Source organism: Brachionichthys hirsutus, unplaced genomic scaffold, assembly GCF_040956055.1.
Source record: "Brachionichthys hirsutus isolate HB-005 unplaced genomic scaffold, CSIRO-AGI_Bhir_v1 contig_790, whole genome shotgun sequence".
NCBI classification, from domain to species: Eukaryota; Metazoa; Chordata; class Actinopteri; order Lophiiformes; family Brachionichthyidae; genus Brachionichthys; species Brachionichthys hirsutus.
In genome coordinates this window covers 40787-61346 of record NW_027180324.1, presented here as the reverse complement: position 1 = coordinate 61346, position 20560 = coordinate 40787, and the positions used below count along the sequence as shown (strand labels likewise).

Genomic DNA, 20560 nt, shown 5'->3' with positions numbered 1-20560 from the left:
TATCACACTACAAAGAAGGGGTGTGCGATATATACGAAAGATTTGTATAAATATCTTTGTGGATTTTTGTCAAAAGGGATGATAAATTAAAAATTATAATAATATAGTATAATTTGGCAATGATTTGCATCCTTCAAAAATATTTCATCAAATACTTGTGTTGCAGTACTTGCTGTTTTTAGTAGCACATTAATTGTTGCCCACTAATGATATAGAGGAATTTTTGTCATTAATTATATATAATAAGATGTTTTTTGAGATTGCTATCTGTTCCCATTTGTTGCCTTTCTTGAAGTGATTGTTCCAAATTGAACTGAATGTGTTTTTGTATTGATACGGGGGCAGGTTCCAGATACCTGTCCTGACTTTGGCCTGTTGAGGTCAGCCGCCTCCTGAATCATTCCCTTTCTTTCAGCATTGTTTGGAGATGCTGAAAAGAGTTCCCTGTGGAGGTAATGCCTATTCAAAGGCATTGCAACACCAGCCTTTTCAAACCCAAACTATGCCCATATATATGCAACTGGCATTGATCTGTGATTGACAGGTAAGTCAAATGGTATCAGTCCTTTATTTTGTACTGTACATTCTCTAATTTTTCAGTAACACTGACTATGAGGTGCTGTAATCATGTGCACACACTTAACACACACTGCATTCCCTCTTGAAAAGGACTCATGATGAGTTTTCGTTGATTTTTTTATGCCATTATCAATAATATCAGCTTAAACATTGTTTAAACAATCAATAACAGAACATAAGTAATTATATGTATCGCACACCCCTACTACTAACTGCAGAAAAGAATGTATAATTCTGTTCACATGCATGCTCAGTGGTCAGAGGCCATTTATTAGCTGCACCTTTATAGGGCAGATTGGATGGTTTTCTGGGTCATGGCAGCACATGCATGGCACTCAACCTCGCCTTGGAACACTGAAGAGTAGTTGGTCGGAGTTATAAATTGCATGCTATTCCTGGTTTGTTTCACCAACATCAATCTGCTGCACTAGTGACCTGTGGTAGCTATTGCCTGGGTTTTCTCATTGCATATGATATGATGCAATGATGGCTGAACAGTTGACGCCTGCCTAGATTTAGGTAATAGTTTATTCATAAATGCTAATTGAGCTACTATGGAGGGGCGGCATCAGTCTGTGATAGCAATGGCTGTCTCTAGCCTTGTGGCCCCATACTAGATCAGCGTGACAAGTTTTATATTGGGATATAAAATGTTGCAATAGAGTCACAAAAAGAGCCCATTAGAGTCAAAGCCTGCATGAAATAGAAACCAACTGTGCTGATTAAGGAGAATAATGCTGTAGTAACTGCTGTGTCATTCATTATCGGGCCAATCTCTGTTTGGTTGAATTGGCCAATCTGATTGGTTTTGAAGGTGTGTGAATAGGTGGGTAATTATCCTAAGAGTCATCAGAGTGCTGACTATTGTTACCGTACGTAACCACTGTCCTTACACTGGTAACAGCAGAAACCAGTTTAATACACTGCTATCTCCAGCAAGCAGCATTTTATCCACATGCATAATGAATAAATAATCAAACATCTTCATTCTATTTTCAAGCTATTGCAAAAGAACACTACCAATGTCTGGGCCAGCATGCTGATAATTATGTAGTAATGACAGCATTACAACTCAGATGTTAGAACGCTGTGCTGCCGCTAACTCATGGCCTTGGAAGCTCTGGGTCTGAGACTGGCCTATGGAGTTCATCTGTGTTGAGGCTGACCTCAGCAGGAGATTGAGAGGAAGTTGAGGGTGAGGTGGTCGAGGTATCAGTTGGATGAAGGACCAGTGCAGAGTCTTGATGCCCAATGACCTGTGTTTGTTGTTGTGAATTTGTATGTCTCTGTACAGGCAATGCTGTACGGCTGTCCTCGACGGAGACATTCACGTTCACCAGAGAGTCTTTGGATTCCTGAATGATATTCTCCAGTTTAAGGTTGGAACCCTGAGAAGAAAGAGGAAGGAGACAAAATATATACAAATGATTGTCCTGTTGATAGACAGACAGACGGATTGATTCATTATTTCATTTTCTCATTCATTGTTCATATTGATGATGTCATCAGACAACTCAGATGTTGAAACATCATATAAAATTGTGACAATGGATGAGCAATTTCTTCTTGTGTAATTTTCCAACTAACTGGCAAAGACAGCCCAATCATAAAAGCTGAGCAGTCAGAGTGGAGCAAGAACAAGTTCATCATGAAACAGAAGGAGCTTGTCAAATTTTGCAGACAACCCCATTGTCTCCCGACAATCACTGATGACAATGAGAATGCAGCTAGTAATTGTAGGAAGCACCTCATGCATGATTTCAGCAAGCTGCCATAAAAAAATACAATGGCCCATTTGCATAGGAGAAAACAATGAAACAATGAGAACTTCCATTGACTTCAACTTCCTTACTTGAGCTCCTGCATGGCTGACGAGATGACTTGCAGTCAGCGCAACTGACCGAACCTTCACAGCAGGACTGCGATAGGTCGGACTGGCAGTCACAGTGCTGTAAGCCGGAGGTCCCAGCGTCGGCTGTCTTTGCAGCAGCTGCAGGATGGCGTGAATATCTGACGCCAGTTGAGACTCCAGCCTCAACAAGCACAAAACAAACACAATAAGGAAGGTGGACCCTTAATCACAGGAGAAGAGAGGAGATGACTGTCTGGCTAGTCTGATCACGTCAAGGACGAAAACGCCCTCAGCTGGGCTTCACTGAGCACTAGAGGGAGCTTGTGCTTCTTAACTGACAAATGGAGAAATGCTAAAGGCACGGAAACACACTGTGCCAATGTAGTAGACAAAAGACACTGCTTGTGCTCGGAGTGATAATTAGCTTTGTGTGGGAGGTGTGAACACAGCGTTTACTGTGGAAATGACAGGATCACACTCATTTGGTCAATCTAATTATGAGTAGATTTGAGCCAAAATCTATATATACACACAAGGCCAAATAGGCTAATGCTGAATAGCATTTTAATTACTTTTTCTTTGGTGAAATGCGGACATTGTGTCTTCTATCTTCCTGGTCTCAGCTGAAATGAGGCTACAGTCAAAGCAGTCACTCAGGTGACATTTGGTGCAGGTGCAGCAAATAGATTAAAAAAAGGCTATTTATATGAACTTGCTGCACCGACATTTTCTCTGTCATATCTTTTCAGACGACTCAAATCCACAAAAATACAGAGCGACAGAGAAGTGCTGCTCAACCAGTTAGTTTAATGGGAAAAAAACAAGGCCAGCTGGAGTACAATGGATAAAAATAAAAATAAATATCTAGGCTGTTTCTGCTGTCGTTCACTCTCTGTCATAATTCCAGCTAAAAATACTGCCTGCTAGTCATTTGTGTGTCTATTTCAGGCGGTCTATCGAATGCAGGTCTGTTTTTACAACTAAGTGGTTCTCTGCTAGCGGAAATAATGAGCCCAAAATGCAAGGGTGTCATTCTGGAAATGTAGTTTAGATATATATTCATATTTTAAATCACAGTCAGTTTAGATCAAAAAAATATTTTATTCCAAAGGTGCTTCAAAGCTATTTCTATTGTACCATAGAACATGTTTCAGTTCAAGTGTGGCACGTCGCACTTCAAGTAGATTGAATCCGACGAGAGCCTCTGCCAGCCAGTCGCCTTCCTCCACCCACCCATGCACATTGGCAATTAAACAATATGTTGCCAGTGAGGAATCCATTGAGAGATGTAGCTTACATTTAGTGGTGTGGGAGGTGACAAATTTAAGAAGTAAAACACACCATTAACTCTCAGACTGAAAAAGTAATAATCAGGAATATTTATAATTTTAATTGTGTTACTTCCTTGGAATATGACAACAAAATGTCTTCACACCAAAAAAGGTGCTTATAAAAATATCTGCATACGCCGTTTTCTTTAGTCCTGCACCTGCTTGCTTTCTTTACTGTTGGATTTAATCCTTCAGCTAAAACTTGCACTGCTTTGAAAGCTAATAATGGCTAATACACCATTAAATAGCATGAATATGATTTAAGTTTCACTGAATTCATATTAAAAAGAGGTTTAAAACATAATCAAAATATACTACACTCAGTATTATTGCACACCAGCTGCCATGATGCTTGAGATCAGCCTCACTGATTGCACATCATGTTTGTATAATGAGACAGCTATTTTTAAGAAGCCAAGTGAGCAATTTGGAATGCTATATTTAGATTTTATTGGACCTTGTAACTTGTACTGTAGTTTTATGTTTTGAAAAGTCATAAATAGGAATTTATTCTCATAACATTTTGCCTGACAGCTTTGACGTAATAACTCCGGTTTCTGTTTGCTTCAAATCTTCTGTGGACCTGGATGTTTATTGTCTTTCTTTATCTCGTGTGCATCGTTTGATAGCCATTCCCCCAAATCTGCAGTCTCCACATGGATTTGAAATTAACAGCTGTTTGAATGGTAAACCACTGCTACAGCCAGACAGCATATTGAGCTGTTGGATGCAGCAGGTAAAAAAAAAAAAAAACTCTTAACGCTCTGCCCGTGGAGTCAACAGCTGCTCCCGACTCTTCGCATTGCAACTTGTCAAGATTTCTAAACAGAAATACCCAAATCAGGTGAATCTATTTGTGTACCTGAGGACCATTCTGTTCAGAGAACAAATGCATCACACACTGCAGTTAAAGAATTAGTGTGAAGGTAAAATGCCAATTTTGTGGTTAACTAGTGGATTTTGAAGAATCGACTGTCATAAATGTTGTGAAAATGTTCAACACTTTAATTTGATTATCTCATCAGATGATCAGGAAGCATTGAGATTGTTCTTCTGGGTTATTTACCTAAATAAATGTGGAAGACAATCATTTCTAAATAGCAAGCATGGACATGTAAATGAATATCATAATTGCTCTGTGGCCCAGTGGCAAGCTGGAATCAGAATTATTCATATTTAATGGATGATGACTATCAAATGAGGATCAGCCATATGGTGACTCTAAATACGTACCTGTTCAGGTGCTCTTGAAGTTGACTTAAGCGTTGTTCCACTTCTCCATATGTGGTTTCGCTGGCAGAATTATCATCCGCTCTCATCTCCTGGAACTGTGCTGACTCATCCTCATGGATGTCCTTAGGCTTCTTGCAGACCCATTTATCACAGCACAGATCTGGAGAGGCAAACCAAAATGCATGCTTTACATTCTCACATGTGGGTCGGAACAATGTCATTAACCGGACAAAGAAAGTAGAATGTCATTAATCTCCACAGGAGAGCTGTGTGTAAGGTCTTTGTTGTAATTTATCAATCCCCTTTTATCGGGAGGACTGTTAATGCTGTGTTTTCCAATAGCAAACGAATGCCGCTGTTATCTCTCGCGGGCACATGTTCCTATTCGGCATGCAGTCCTGTGATGGCGGTTGAGCTTCTTTGTGCTTTAAACACAGAGATGGTTCTGATTACGCTACGTGTTGCAGTCCGACCAGGTGAGTTTGAAGGACGACTACAAACAGTATACAGTATATGCCTTTGACTTGTCTTGCCTATAATGTCAGTATGATGTGCTCATACACAATTCTGAGATTTATATATAATGTTATTACAGTCATTTAAAGTGGCACATTTTAAATCCCCATGTCAGGCTACTTGAAGAAAACAAAGGAGGCTATACATTTACTATTTTCACTGGATTCTGCATTTTGTTTTGTCTCATTAGAGCAATTGAGCGTGCAATCACTATTAAGCACACCGGTTCAGTAAGAGACACTATTTATCATTTTGAACATGTGTATTTGAAACTTATTGGCTTAGTGTGTGCGTATCGGACACACATATCGGCCAGAAATGGAATCTCTATTGGACGTATGCCTGTGTCCTAGAGAATAGGTTGTTCGATTGGCTGATATCCATAAATATGGACTCACAAACATAAACAATGGTACAATATGATGCTTGAATTGAAATAGCCAATACTATCCAATCTGCTTTGGTAGAGTTGGTAACTTAACCTAGACCAGTTTGAGTGTGCCATACAAATTATAATGTATATGTTTTGGACTGAGACTGGTCATGGATATACAGTTGATCAAACTGGCTCTGAACTCCATTCACACATTTGCTGACAGAAGTTGCTATTTCAGCAAAAGACACATCAGAAATGGCAGCAGTACAAAAAGGGAAAGCTTTTGTCCATGTGAAGTTTAAACTCCACTGCAAAACACAATGTATTACTTTCAAAAGATGGCCTCCTCTCCATGTTGTCCCTGACAACCACATTTGAATCCAGGACTGCAGGACATGTGACTGCAGGTGATGATGGACTCAGGACTTCTGAAGATCTTTTCTTCTGAAGGCACGAGCTGGACTCCTTCACTCTCATGTCCCTATTTGCCTCTCTGGTTTCCCCTGAAGAACGGCAATCAAGAGTAATGAGTGGAATAACACTGTAGTGTACTCCACATGGACCACATGTTCTCTGGGAGTGCTGCTTATGGAACAATAATGAAGGGAAAAACAGAATCAACAAAGTAGATCAGACTCTGCTTACTTTTAGATGCGTCTGGAGTGAGGGAGATCCTCGATTTAGAGCTCTTAGAGGCCTCAACATCTTGGCCCAGTTCTTCGTTGCAGGACGACTGCCATAATGAGAGCATTAGTATTGCTATGTGAGCGCTCCTGGCTCAGTGACACCAGTGTATCAATGCCTACCTTTACAGACTCGTCCCTGAGGTTGAACGTTAGCTCGAGGTTGTTGAAGAAGGAGTCAGCAAACTCTGGGTACATGTCAATCACCTCCAGCAGGTCCTCTCTCTGAATAGTGCTCAGGTCACAGTAACTCAGAGCTCGCACATCAGCATTGGACTTTCCGGGCTTGGCAAAGAGATGGATCATTTCTCCAAAGATGTCATTTTTTCCTGGCATCAATGCACAAACGGACCATAAATTGTCTTCTAAGGTCGATTGAGATGGGGCATAAATGTGAACATCATCTCAACTAACAAATAATCCTGTGCATTATGGGGAAGAATTTATGTCATGATGTCTATCGGGACCAGTCTCGCTGTTCCTCTAGCTTTCACTAAAGGGCACCAGACGTTTATTTTTTGAGGATAATAAAACATAAATCAAACAGCCTTTCCTCCCTGGCTAGATGCTCTCTTAAGGCCTGTGCATCACTTGTTTTTCCAGCTTTGATCCACTATTTACACTGAGGAATAACTGCTAACTCAAAGCTACTTTGAAGTGGAGGGAAAGGAGGGTTAGATTGTGACAGACAGACTGTTGTGCACTTCAAAGGAAAACATTTGTGCTGATATTGGCTATTGCATAACAAAGCCAAAAAACTAATACTAGGAAGTGGTGGAATATACCAAAGACTTCGCTTTAAAACTCAATAAAAATAAAGGGGATACAGTGATGGATTGAGAATTCCCTGGTTTCCAACCATTGAACCCAGTAGTATAAGCAGGGCTTCAGGGAACACAGATACTCCATGCATGATGTGACAGCAGCCCAGCATGACCCTCTGTATCTCTACTCCATTAGCATCCTTCTAGTTGTTAGCCTCTATCTCTGGGCAAGAGGCTAATTCCAATGCTGGTAGCCGTGTTGGACGAGCGCCATCCACATCATCTTACTGCCACTGCTACTTTCAATTTTTACCAAACAAACTGGAGCCAACTGATGCTGATGGAGCATTATTTTTGTGGCTTTGTGATGATCGATGAGATCTGTGGCTTTCCTGGGTTTTGTGCGATGCAGCAGCTTTTCTAACCTTAAACCTCATTCTGTCGGGTCTCGCTTTGGAGCGCATTACTCTCATGAGTAATGGTAAATTTAATCTAAGCTTGGCCTGAAGCACCTGGTTGTGATTCACACTTCTAAAAAAGGTAAATACTCATTATTCTAATGAGAATAATGTGGATCTACTATCACTGAATAATGGAAAGTCAAGGCAAAATACTGTATTACATAAAAGCGTATGTATAAATATATGAACTGAAATATTATTACTAGTTTTAGAGCTGACACTTGCTTTTATCAGCAGTCTTTTTTTAAAAAATCTCTATTTTGTAGCTTCAGGTCTTTTCCCTGTGCTGTCAAAAGAAAGTGGCAGCTATTCCACTCTGTCCTTTGAATTTGTCAACCTTTAATGGAGCCACTTAATATAAATGTCATAGTCTCTCCAACCTGCCACATGAACAGCCCTGCTGCCAAGACAGGAAGGGTGGGATGCAGGCACGCCTTGCCATCCTTGTCAAAACATGTGTACATGATGTGGATGAGCTGCAGTCAGGAGTTAATCATTCTTCACATATGGATTCACGTTATAATTGTTTGATATACACACAGATGGCACTGATGTCACTTGATGGGTATTAAAACCATGTATGTCCAACAATAATCTGTTACTGTTGATCGTTTTCAGAACTAATGGCACATTAAAAAAATAAAGCATCCTGGGCAGAGATGGGTTAGCTTAATCAATAATTCAAATATTTCAATCAAGTAGAACAAACTACATAATTAATACCCTTCACAGCAAGTCAACAGTGGATACTCCTGTGTATATTAAATTGCATCTTCTCCCCGACATGCTTAAATGTGAGCGTGGACATTTTAAATCAACCAGAAGCCTTCAATTCATATGTGAGTATACGCCATAGTGGTTCAAGCAATAAATTAACTCTTGCGAAATTCCCAAACCAAACAGGGTCAGATAAACCAGACTTTCAACCAGTACGTCCGTTTTGATCTCCAGGGGTTTTATAACCTTGTATCAAAAGGTTTGATGCTGACATTCAAGATTCAATCAGCTGTGTGATCTTTTGTACAACATCGAGGTGCCTTTTACAGTTGTTCGCCTCACTGTGACGGGTGGGGGTCCTGAGAACAATACAGACTGCTGCTACATCTCAGACAGAGATGATGGACAGTAAATAGGGTGGAATAAGAACAGAACATCGCCAAGGAGACAATTCAAATCTCAAAATCTTCCTCCAGCTATAAGACATTTCTTTGATGACTATATATAACGGTCTCCTGCTAATTTAGTACCCACTACTAAAGCTGCACATTATGATGCTTCATATGCTCAGTAAGACACTGCATTTACCGAGGATGGCAACTACAACATCATCTTTCAGGATCTCGATGGAGCCGCGTGACAGGAAGTAAAGAGCTGTGAGAACATCACCGCTGTGGACCAGAGTATCTCCAGGAGGGGCATGAGTGGTTTTGAAGTGCATGGCCAGGGCCCTCAAGCAGCCTTTGGTGGCTCCTTGAAATGCTTTACAGTTGTGTAGGAGGCTCCTGTTGAGGTGAAGGCAGATATCCGCCTGCAGGCACTCAGGAAAACCTTTCAACACCTGTGATGCAGAAATAATGTGTGAGTAAAGTGTCCAAAATGTTGCAGGTTTGATCGCCTCAAACAGATGCATTTAGGTAATTGTTCTGTGACCTGGTTGAGGCTGTGGGTCGCTTTGGTGGTAAAATAAATGCACCTTTACGAAGAGACATTACTATTAAGCTTGATAGTAGCAAGGATTAAGGTCATGGGATGATAACAGGTTACATATGCACAGACTATTACACACAGTTGGATGCACAAGCATTGCATCTTTAATGCATCCTAAGGAAAGGTTCAAGTGTAATAAGGCAGCAACGTTTTTGGCTGCCACCTTATCGTGGTGGAGGGGTTTGTGTGTCCCAATGATCCTAGGAGCTCAGTTGTCGGGGGCTATATGCCCCTGGTAGGGTCACCCATGACAAACAGGTCCTAGGGGAGGGGCCAGAAAAAGGGTGGCTCAAAGAACCCCAATGACTAGTAAAATGATTGGTCCTGGGCGTCCCTCGCCCGGACGCGGGTCACCGGGGCCCCCTCCTGGAGCCAGACCTGGGGGTGGGGCACGATGGCGAGTGCCTGGTGGCTGGGCCTTCGACCATGGGGCCCGGTCGGGCACAGCCCGAAGAAGCAACGTGGGACCTTCTTCCCGTGGACTCACCATCCATAGGAGGGACCAGAGGGGTCGGGTGCAGTGTGAGCTGGGCGGCAGCCGAAGGCGGGGACCTTGGCGGTCCGACCCTCGGCTCCAGAAACTAGCTCTAGGGACGTGGAACGTCACCTCTCTGGCGGGGAAGGAGCCTGAGCTGGTGTGAGAGGTTGAGAAGTTCCAACTGGACATAGTTGGCCTCACCTCGACACACAGCAAGGACTCCGGAACCACTCTTCTTGAGAGGGGTTGGACTCTCTTCCACTCTGGAGTTGCCACTGGTGAGAGGCGCCGGGCAGGGGTGGCAATACTCATTGCCCCCCGGCTCAGTGCCTGTATGTTGGAGTTTACCCCAATAAATGAGAGGGTAGCCTCCCTCCGCCTTCGGGTGGGGGGACGGATCCTGACTGTTGTTTGTGCCTATGGTCCAAACAGCAGTTCAAAGTATCCACCCTTTTTGGAGTCCTTAGAGGTGGTACTGGAGAGTGCTCCTCCTGGGGATTCCCTCGTTTTGTTGGGGGACTTCAACGCCCATGTTGGCAATGACAGTGAGACCTGGAGCGGTGTGATTGGGAGGAATGGCCCCCCTGATCGGAACCCGAGTGGTGTTTTGTTATTGGACTTCTGTGCTCGTCACAGATTGTCCTTAACAAACACCATGTTCAATCATAAGGGTGTCCATATGTGCACTTGGCACCAGGACACCCTAGGCTGCAGTTCGATGATCGAGTTTGTAGTCGTCTCACCGGACTTGCGGCCGCATGTCTTGGACACTCGGGTGAAGAGAGGGGCAGAGCTGTCGACCGATCATCACCTGGTGGTGAGTCAACTCCGATGGTGGGGGAGGATGCCGGACAGACCTGGCAGGCCCAATCGTATTGTGAGGGTCTGTTGGGAACGTCTGGCAGAATCTCCTGTCAGGAGGAGTTTTAACTCCCACCTCCGGGAGAGCTTCGACCATGTACCGGGGGGAGGCAGGGGACATAGAGTCTGAGTGGACCATGTTTCGTGCCTCCATTGTTGAAGCGGCCGATCAGTGCTGTGGTCGTAAGGTGGTCGGTGCCTGTCGTGGCGGCATTTCCCGAACCTCTTGCTGGACACCGGTGGTGAGGGATGCCGTCAAGCTGAAGAAGGCGTCCTATCAGGCCTCTTTGGCCTGTGGGACTCCGGAGGCAGCTGACAGATACCGACAGTCCAAGCGGAGTGCAGCTACTGCGGTTGCTGAGGCAAAAACCCGGGCATGGGAGAAGTTCGGTGAGGCCATGGAAAACGACTTCCGGACGGCTTCGAAGAGGTTCTGGACCACCATCCGGCGTCTCAGGAGGGGGAAGCAGTGCACGGTCAACACTGTGTATGGTGGGATAGTGCGCTGCTGACCTCGACTCGAGACGTCGTAGATCGGTGAAGGGACTACTTCGAAGACCTCCTCAATCCCACCGACATGCCTTCCAGTGAGGAAGCAGGGCCTGGGGACTCATGGGTGGGCTCCTCCATCTCTGGGACTGAGGTTGCTGAGGTAGTAAAAAGCTCCTCGGTGGCAAGGCCCCAGGGGTGGACGAGATTCGCCCAGAGTTCCTTAAGGCTCTGGATGTTGTAGGGCTGTCATGGTTGACACGACTCTGCAACATCGCATGGATATCGGGGGGCAGTGCCTTTGGATTGGCAGACCGGGGTGGTGGTCCCTCTTTACAAGAAGGGGGACCGGAGGGTGTGTTCCAACTACAGAGGGATCACACTCCTCAGCCTCCCCGGTAAGGTCTATTCAGCGGTACTGGAGAGGAGGGTCCGCCGGATAGTCGAACCTCGGATTCAGGAGGAGCAATGTGGTTTTCGTCCTGGCCGTGGAACTGTGGACCAGCTCTACACCCTCGGCAGGGTCCTGGAGGGTGCATGGGAGTTTGCCCAACCAGTCCACATGTGTTTTGTGGATTTGGAGAAGGCATTCGACCGTGTCCCTCGGGGAGTCCTGTGGGGGGTGCTCCGGGAGTACGGGGTGTCGAGCCCCCTGATACGGGGTGTCCGCTCCCGTGTCAGAGCTTGGTCCGCGTTGCTGGCAGTAAGTCGGACCTATTTCCAGTGCGGGTTGGAATCCGCCAGGGCACCGATTCTGTTCTTAACCTTTAAGGACAGAATTTCTAGGTGCAGCCAGGGCATTGAGGGGGTTTGGTTTGGTGACCTCAGGATTGGATCGCTGCTTTTTGCAGACGATGTGATCCTGTTGGCTTCAGCAGGCCGTGCCCTCCAGCTCTCACTGGATCGGTTCGCAGCCGCATGTGAAGCATGAAAATCAGCACCTCTAAATCCGAGGCCATGGTTCTCAGCTGGAAAAGGGTGGAGTGCACCCTCCAGGTTGGGGAGGAAATCCTGCCCCAAGTGGAGGAGTTCAAGTACCTCGGGGTTTTGTTGACGAGTGAGGGAAGGATGGAGCGGGAGATCGACAGATGGATCGGTGCAGCGTCTGCAGTGATGCGGACTCTGCACAGATCTGTCATGGTGAAGAGAGAGCTGAGTCGAAAGGCGACGCTCTCGATTTACCGGTCGATCTTCGTTCCTACCCTCACCTATGGTCACGAGCTTTGGGTAGTGACCGAAAGAACGAGATTGCGGGTACAAGCGGCTGAAATGAGCTTCCTCCGTAGGGTGGCTGGGCTCTCCCTTAGTGAGAAGCTTAGTCATCCGGGAGGAGCTTGGAGTAGAGCCGCTGCTCCTCCGCGTTGAGAGGAGCCAGATGAGGTGGCTCGGGCATCTATTCAGGATGCCTCCTGAACGCCTCCCTGGTGAGGTGTTCAGGGCACGTCCCACCGGGAGGAGACCACGGGGAAGACCCAGGACACGCTGGAGAGACTATGTCTCTCGGCTGGCCTGGGAACGCCTCGGGATCCCCCCGGAAGAGCTAGAGGAAGTGGCCGGGGAGAGGGAAGTCTGGGCTTCCCCGCTTAGCCTGTTGCCCCCGCGACCCGGCCCCGGATAAGCGGATGACGATGGATGGATGGATTTATATATAAACAACATCAAGATAAATATAATAAGTAAAAATAACTGCAGCCTGGGTTTATGTACGCAACACTCTCAGCTTTACAAACAGCATGATACCTCCTCGTTTCCTGAACTGGCAGCGCATAATATCAAAGTGAGGAGAAAGTATTTTGTGGGAGAAATGCAGACACCAAAGACAACAGCGTTTTAATACCGTAAATCCCTCCGCTTACAGGAGCCAAAAATAAAATGTTTGCATCCACTTTAAGTTACACTTGTTAAAGTACAAACACAGACTACTGTGTGACTTTATATGATGATCACGACTCTCACGCTTTATTCCACACACATACATATATATTCCATTATTACTTATTGTACCTTTCCTGCTTTTTCAAATGAGTTGGTGGATCAACGAATCACTGAAAATGATGGGGCACCACTAGTTTACAGGGTGCTTTAACTAAAAACTACAGATTTACTTTGGTTTAAAGTCTTAAATGTCTAAACCTTTATTTCTCGAAATTATAAGATGTGAAAAGGAATAGTAGCTTTATCCAGAGTCAAGACAATTCTATGAAATTCGGCAGTAACACTGTGTCAAACTAGACACAAAAGTAAAAATAAGCACAACACACAAGTGAGCGTAATATTTATGTCTGAAATGTGCCTTGCTGGAGCAATTCAAATTAAGAAGCGATTTAAATTCAAATACAAAATTCACTTTCACTTGGAAGTGATTTCACATTGTGAAACTCTCACAGAACTGACAAACACTTCCAGGACCAAATTAGGCCATGAAGAGTAAGGAAATTAGAACATGTACCTCCTGCTCTTACCAACGTAGTGATGTTAATCCAGATGTAAAGCAGACAAGAAAGAGAAAGCTCTTTTTAGAATCTCGAACAAACAATATTTCTATGATATGGTATGGCATCACTTAACAGTGCCTTAATACTGGCATATGATTGTAGTGACTAAGACTTTCATTTACCGTGTTCATATCGATGCCATTTGTGTAGGCCCAAGAATGTTGGAAGTATTCCTCCAGCCTTTGTCTCAGTGGGTTGGGAATCTGGTGAAAGCGTATGAACTCCTTGACCCGTAACATCTGAGCATGGTAGCGGGCTGTACCTGAGTACAACCGCTGGATGATGGCGGAAACATTTCCGAAAATACTGGCATACATGAGGGCTGTAATAGACAATGATGGATAAATGTGGTAAACAAGTATCTGCAGGGCAATTTAAGTGTTTGCAGAGAATCTGTTTTCTAAAATTGAATTTGAATGTTCTGGCAGAGAGAAACAGCGTGAAGTTATTCTGAAGGAATGCAAAAAAAGACAATAACATACTCACAGCCAATCAGCATAACACAGATAGAAAAGATCTTCTCTGAGTTGGTGTTTGGCGACACATTCCCAAAGCCCACGCTGGTCAGACTGCTGAAGGTGAAGTACAGTGCTGTGACATACTTGTCTTTGATAGAGGGACCAGAGTTAGGATCGCTGTAGTTGTATCTCTTGCCTATGGACACGCCCAGATTGTCCAACCAGCCAATCTTGTGCTCCAGGTAGGGCTTCTCCACATTGCCAATGGCGTACCATATACAGGCCAGCCAGTGTGCGATGAGGGCAAAGATGCACATAAGTAGCATCAGGACAGCAGCACCATACTCTGAGTAGCGGTCCAGCTTCCTGGCTACACGCACCAATCGCAGGAGCCTAGCTGTCTTCAATAGGCCAATCAGAGTGGTGGTCTAAACAAAACATACAGCAGCAGTTTGAATAGGAATAATGTGTCAGTCTAACAAAACTGTGACAGTATTGCAATGGAACAACAAAAATTCTGTCCTGCAAAACATGAAACAGTCTTATTTGTTGCAGATCTACCAGGGAAAGCTGTGTGCTCTCATCTTTTTCTTAACTTAATCTGTGACAAATGAGAGTCACTTCACAAGCTGATGTAATGTCTGAGTCGCAATGAACAATCAAACATAGAACTGAAGGCAGCAGCGACTCTCATTCATGTAACACTGAACAATGCTTCATCGGCGGGTCTCTGGGAGTTTGTCACCACTTCTCTGTCTGCAAGAATGGTTTTAGCATCACTAACCAAAATACCTATTAGCAGTCATTTATCTGTCCAACAATTATTATTGAATGACCTTTAACTATGAATTTAACGTTCCACATAAGAGCTCCCCTCCTCCTCCAACCACTCAGCAATACATTTAATCTTCATTTGATTCATACAAAGTTTACTGCTTTATTGTGTATATGATATTTTCACTAATTCTGTGTCTAGATATTTATGCACCTTGTTTTTCAGTCTAAGTTTGATTTAGTTGCCAAATGTTATATCCAGGATAAGCATTGCATCTTATATCAATATAATTAATTTAAACTTTATAATTACATTTTATACTAGTTCATTCATAGACTGTTCATTTTCAGTGATGGTTACTTTACAAAATAATATTTGTTTTGAGTGCTCTCTTTGAAGTATTTCTGTGTTGATTTTACATATTACCATCGTGGGAATACATCTGTGAATACATCTGTGAAAAAGAAACACTGGCAATAAAAAAAAGTACACAGTATGTGTGGAGTTTAATGGATAGTTAGTACTTTGTGTGAGCACCTGCAGTACGAGCAAAACAATCTAATGATGACATATTATAAAACAAAATATTAATTCTGCCCTTTAAAATATTGTGGCGCTTGAACGAACAAGCCAAATGCACGCCGCAATCTAACGAAAGTTCAATTAAGTCTACCTGCACAAACAGTTACGAAACGCAGCAGCACAGTATTTACAACCGTGTCTCTGGTCTGAGGTTTTTACATTCTTTCTTCTGCATTCCCAGTAAAACATCTTGAAATATTGTTTCTATTTCAAAATAAATAATAATAATAAAACACAGCATGGTGTCAGTTTTGCATAATTCTTCTCACAGTATGTTTAATCTCCTTGTGAGATTTAGTTGTCTGAAAATCAACAAGCCATTGATTGAAATTTATTTCAAATATATTCCCTGTCCCAATCTAATAGATCACATATTAAGCGCTTATCTTATTAAGCTGCTGAATGAAATAAATGAGCCTCATGAAAACCATCTGCCACTCACTCAGCTGCTTTTAGTTTCTGAATGACAATGCAGCCAACTGGGATTTGGAGAGGCGAGAGATTATAAATTCAAGCAATACATTAACATGCTATTATGGTATATGAAGTGTTATTTCATGAGCTGCATTGATTTCTAAGAAGCAAAATTCATGTCTATTATGGAAATATGATGTTTATAATGATGTTTTTATTGCACAGGCATATGTCCTTTTTCTTAGTGGTTTGCTGTCATTCACTGAACTGACTCAGCAGCAAAGATGATTATGGTTTATAATCAGGAGCTTTTCTGGTGTAATGGACTGCCTACAAAGCACGATAAAGCACTGAAGTGGATCCAGAGCCTGAGGGGGCATATCCTACCAACAAACAAGATAGCAGGCCTGGCAGGCAGTCTACCAGTGGCTGGCTCACATCTGCATGTAAGCTGTGCACACAGCCCCGTTGGCCTGCTACTCACATAAATGCATCATTGATTGCCATTTGGTAAGCCATTAATCTGTGTAAATGGATTCTAGAATGAGGACCATTCAAAAAAAAGAAGCAAAAAACAAAAACAAAAAACAAACATGCAATTTAAAGTAATCCTTTCAGCGCCGAGACAGAAAGATTCAGGAATTATGCAGTGGCTCAGGGGCACACGTCTGGACTTAGTAAATGGATCACAGTGGAAGCATGGTCAGCCTGATGTGCAGCAAAGCTCCCTTTAACCAAAACCAGGTAAAAAAATATATGCATTAGAGATAACGTACCTCATCTGATCCTGATCCAAAGATAAGAAGGTCAAATGGGATTGCTGCCACCATGTCTATAAGGAACCATCCTTTAAAGTAATGGATTGCTATCTTAGCCGGATCGCTGACAACCTCCTCATTTTGGTTAACATAAGTGGTCCTGAAATTGATGAGGATGTCAATGATAAACATGATGTCCACAATTAAATCCACTACGTTAAGAGGGCTGCAGGAGTATCCGCATTCACGCCTCTTCTGCTCCTCTTGGTCATTGAGAAGAAACGCAGCAGAGTAGGGGGTGAGGATAGCGGTGTAGATGACCAGGAGCAGGATCAGCCAGTCCCACACAGCTTTGAAAGGACTGTAGTGGAGGATGGTGAACTTGTCAATGCGAGGTGTCTGAAGTTTGTACTCTGGTAGCACATCAGCTCCAAGTGACAGGACCTGGAGGAGTGTAGAAAGATGGTTAGGAAGGGAAATAAAATCACTGGAATACACCGGTCCTTCCTTTCCGTGGGAGTCTCAGCTGAATTGACTCACTGAAAAAAAGAAAACAAATATAACAGTAATAATATTATCTGGCATAAACTGCGATGAACTGGCAGCTTGTCCAGGGTGTACCCCGCCTCTCGCCCGTTGACTGCTGGGATAGGCTCCAGCACGACTCGGACAATGGTTCAGATGACAAATGAATGAAAATTGCTATTCATTATAATCTATATTTACAATCCATCCATCCATGCTCTCTGAAGCAGGAACACACTGCCTTCCTCCTGTAGTGGAAAAAGCTGCTATGGAGACAATGGTTCACATCCACACCTGCATTCAGTGTAGAGCTGCCAATTAAACCGCATGTATTTGAGTTGTGGGAGGAAGTCAGAGGAAACCGACACAGGCATGAGGTGAGTATGAGAAGTTTACACAGTGAGCTGCTTCAAATCCAGAAACCTCTTGCAGTGTGGAAGCAATGCCAACAACTACTTATCCTTAATACTTCTGATAATTATTGCTGAGGCCCACACCAAGGGCTGATCTGACAGCAACAATGACACAAATAAAAATGCACTGCAGTTATTAGGCATCGACATTTACCCTCGTTAGACAAGTCAGCTTCTCTGTGACTGAATATCCACTGATTTGCTATATATTTTTGAGAGCTACACTCTGTCTTTGTGGTAAATGTCAGGAATGTGAACTGGATGATGCAGTGAGAAAAGCTATATGCACTTGTGTTGATAAATAGTTTTGCACACATATTTCGTTAAGCAAAACACTTGTTTTAATTTCCCATATAATGGAACTCTGACTACATGGTGAATTATTTAAGGCCAGGCTGTCCCCTGTTCTGTGTTTGGCTTAATAAGCAATGGCAGACCCCCCCCCCCCAAAAAAAGGGACAGAAAATGGTGCAGGAGTGAGGATAAGGGCAGCAGGTCCTTCAATTCATTTCAGCACATTCCCCTATCTTCAGTACATGAATTATAGATTTTCCCATGCTAGCAGTAAATGCACTGTCTTCAAACTTAAACACAGAGGAAAAAAGTTTAATCACGATAGCAGCGTGTTCTAATTTAGAAGAGACAGCTCTGTAGAAAAATAGATTTAAATGTAATGTTTTAAAATATTTTGTCTATTTCTAGCATAGAGAACAAAAACTTTTAGAATTATCCCACTTATATTTTTGTTTTTATTTAATACAATCAAATAAAACATGTGAATCACACAATCAAAATTCATCACAAAGGCTTGTGTGTTGCTGTGTTTGGCAAGCTGGTATGAGTTGTTCTGCGAGCCATGCCAACAGGGAGTTCCGCCACCAGATCATCCTTGTTCCAGCCATATGAGTAAGTGTTGGTTGTGCTGCATCGGCCATGAGCCCAAAACAACCCAAATATCTGCTGAATGCCTGCTGAAATGATACTCTTCTTAGCTTGCAATAAAAATAAAAATTCTATCAGAGAAATGTCCTTTCTCTCCTTTTGCAAAGCCACCAGGCCCTTAGTTAAAAATAATGAGTAGGAATTTTTCACAATATCATTATCACTTCTTCTGCAATCAAGTACGCACAATTACCCCTTCACTCCTGCCACCGCTCCACTATTGACCTGGGTACGCAGTAAGCAGTCTTGTTGTTGTTAGCCTGGGACCACATGCTACTATTTTTCACCTGACAGCCTGAAATTTGCCCCGCAGTCTGTAACAGGCTGTGTATCACACGTTTCTCAGGACCCTCAAGGGAAGCACTGACAGCCAGAGTCCGCGGTACTGGAACAAAGACCTCATCTAATTACCAGCTTCCAAAACCTGAAGACCAGCAATTGTTGAAGAATTAAAGTTTTTATTTTGCAATAGTTGCTGAAAAACTCATCTTTGTTCCACCTTGTAGTCGAGTGATGTTTCTATCCACCACCCACTGATTACTCACCAAAGAATGGTTCAAATGATCCAAAAAGTAGTGCAACATCAAACTTCCTGACTCACCTGTGTGACTTTTTCGGTGACCAAATGAGTTCGGTCTTTGACCTTCGGCGCTTTGATGGTCGTCTCAGATGTTGGTGGAGAGTAGGTCTTCTTATCCATCCCCTCAGAGAAGGTGAGCGCAATGAGAGGGATCTTATTGATGGTGCTATACTTGCTGATGTTGGATTCAGAGGTAGAGCCAAGCAGACTGGACTTCACGTGATTAATCGGGCCTGGTGGCAACAAAAAGTACAAATATTAGTATGACTGGATAAGATGTTTTTATTTAACTTTACTATGGTTGATTGTGAATGTGTGTCCTGCAGTGATAGGAGTAATACTTAAAAATGTTTTTTAGTCTTGAACCAACCATTTTGAAGAAATAACATTACATCCACCAGATATATCAATTCATGAATAATTTATGAACACAGAGCTACCAATGTGTGCCTGCCTCATTTCCTTCATCACGATCTCAAAATGCTTCCTCACCAGAACTAAAAGGATGAATCCTGCTTTTTAAGGTAACATGTAATAACATGGTGCTCTGTATGCTGCAAGCAGCGGTGCAGTAGCAGCCTACAATATTTACACCGTGCTGCTGATTAATGCATTCTGACATGTGTATCTTCCTGGAAAATTGGAAATACACTACAGAGTAGCTAGTTTACATTGTTACCTCCGCCAAAGAGCTAATGTGTTTGCCGACGCCTGTCTTTCTGTCTGTCTGTCTATTAGGAAAATAACTCAAAAGGTTCCAGACAAATCTTGATGAAATATTCAGGAAATTTGGGAATGTTACCAGAAACAGCTGATTAAATTCTGGTGATGATCCAGACGAGATCCTGGATTCTGGATCGCTTTCAAATGTCCGTTAACATTGCAGTTAATGGAGCTTTAAAGTTTGTTCCTCAATATTTCGTTTGATAATTGACCAATTTTAATGGGATCTCTATCTTACCACCGCGTTTCATCCAGGTCTGATCTGGATTGCAGATATTATTGAGATTTTTTTTTAAATGGGAGAACACTTGCATTTGGGCCTACTGTGCATTTAATATTATAGATATAGATTCCTAAAAAGTGTTGTCTTATAGCTGAGTCAATTCCACACCGGAGCACGTCAACGGATTTGTTCTAACTTTAATACCTGAGGAAACAGATCCAGTTGGAATCGGGTGAATTTTCACTTCAAAACTATTTTGTTTTTAGCTTTCAATATCTCTCACAAAGGAGGTTCTGTTTTTTGCTGGCGTTTACCAAGACTCTGTGGAATTAGTTGTGGACA

At 43.0% G+C, this 20560-nt stretch overlaps 1 protein-coding gene across 1 annotated transcript in view; it reads right to left on the bottom strand.

Annotated features, from left to right (window-relative positions):
* Positions 1-1682: 1682 nt before the first annotated feature.
* The window catches only part of kcnh7 (potassium channel, voltage gated eag related subfamily H, member 7), a 31939-nt gene continuing 13061 nt past the window's right edge, over positions 1683-20560 (bottom strand). The window contains exons 5-15 of the mRNA XM_068756902.1: positions 19294-19505; positions 16831-17256; positions 14312-14711; positions 13948-14147; positions 9101-9353; positions 6694-6899; positions 6533-6620; positions 6217-6390; positions 4996-5155; positions 2432-2612; positions 1683-1967 (exon numbers count right to left, since the gene is read on the bottom strand). Of these exons, the coding sequence (XP_068613003.1) occupies positions 1683-1967; positions 2432-2612; positions 4996-5155; positions 6217-6390; positions 6533-6620; positions 6694-6899; positions 9101-9353; positions 13948-14147; positions 14312-14711; positions 16831-17256; positions 19294-19505 (2585 nt within the window). The remainder of the gene's footprint in view (positions 1968-2431; positions 2613-4995; positions 5156-6216; positions 6391-6532; positions 6621-6693; positions 6900-9100; positions 9354-13947; positions 14148-14311; positions 14712-16830; positions 17257-19293; positions 19506-20560) is intronic.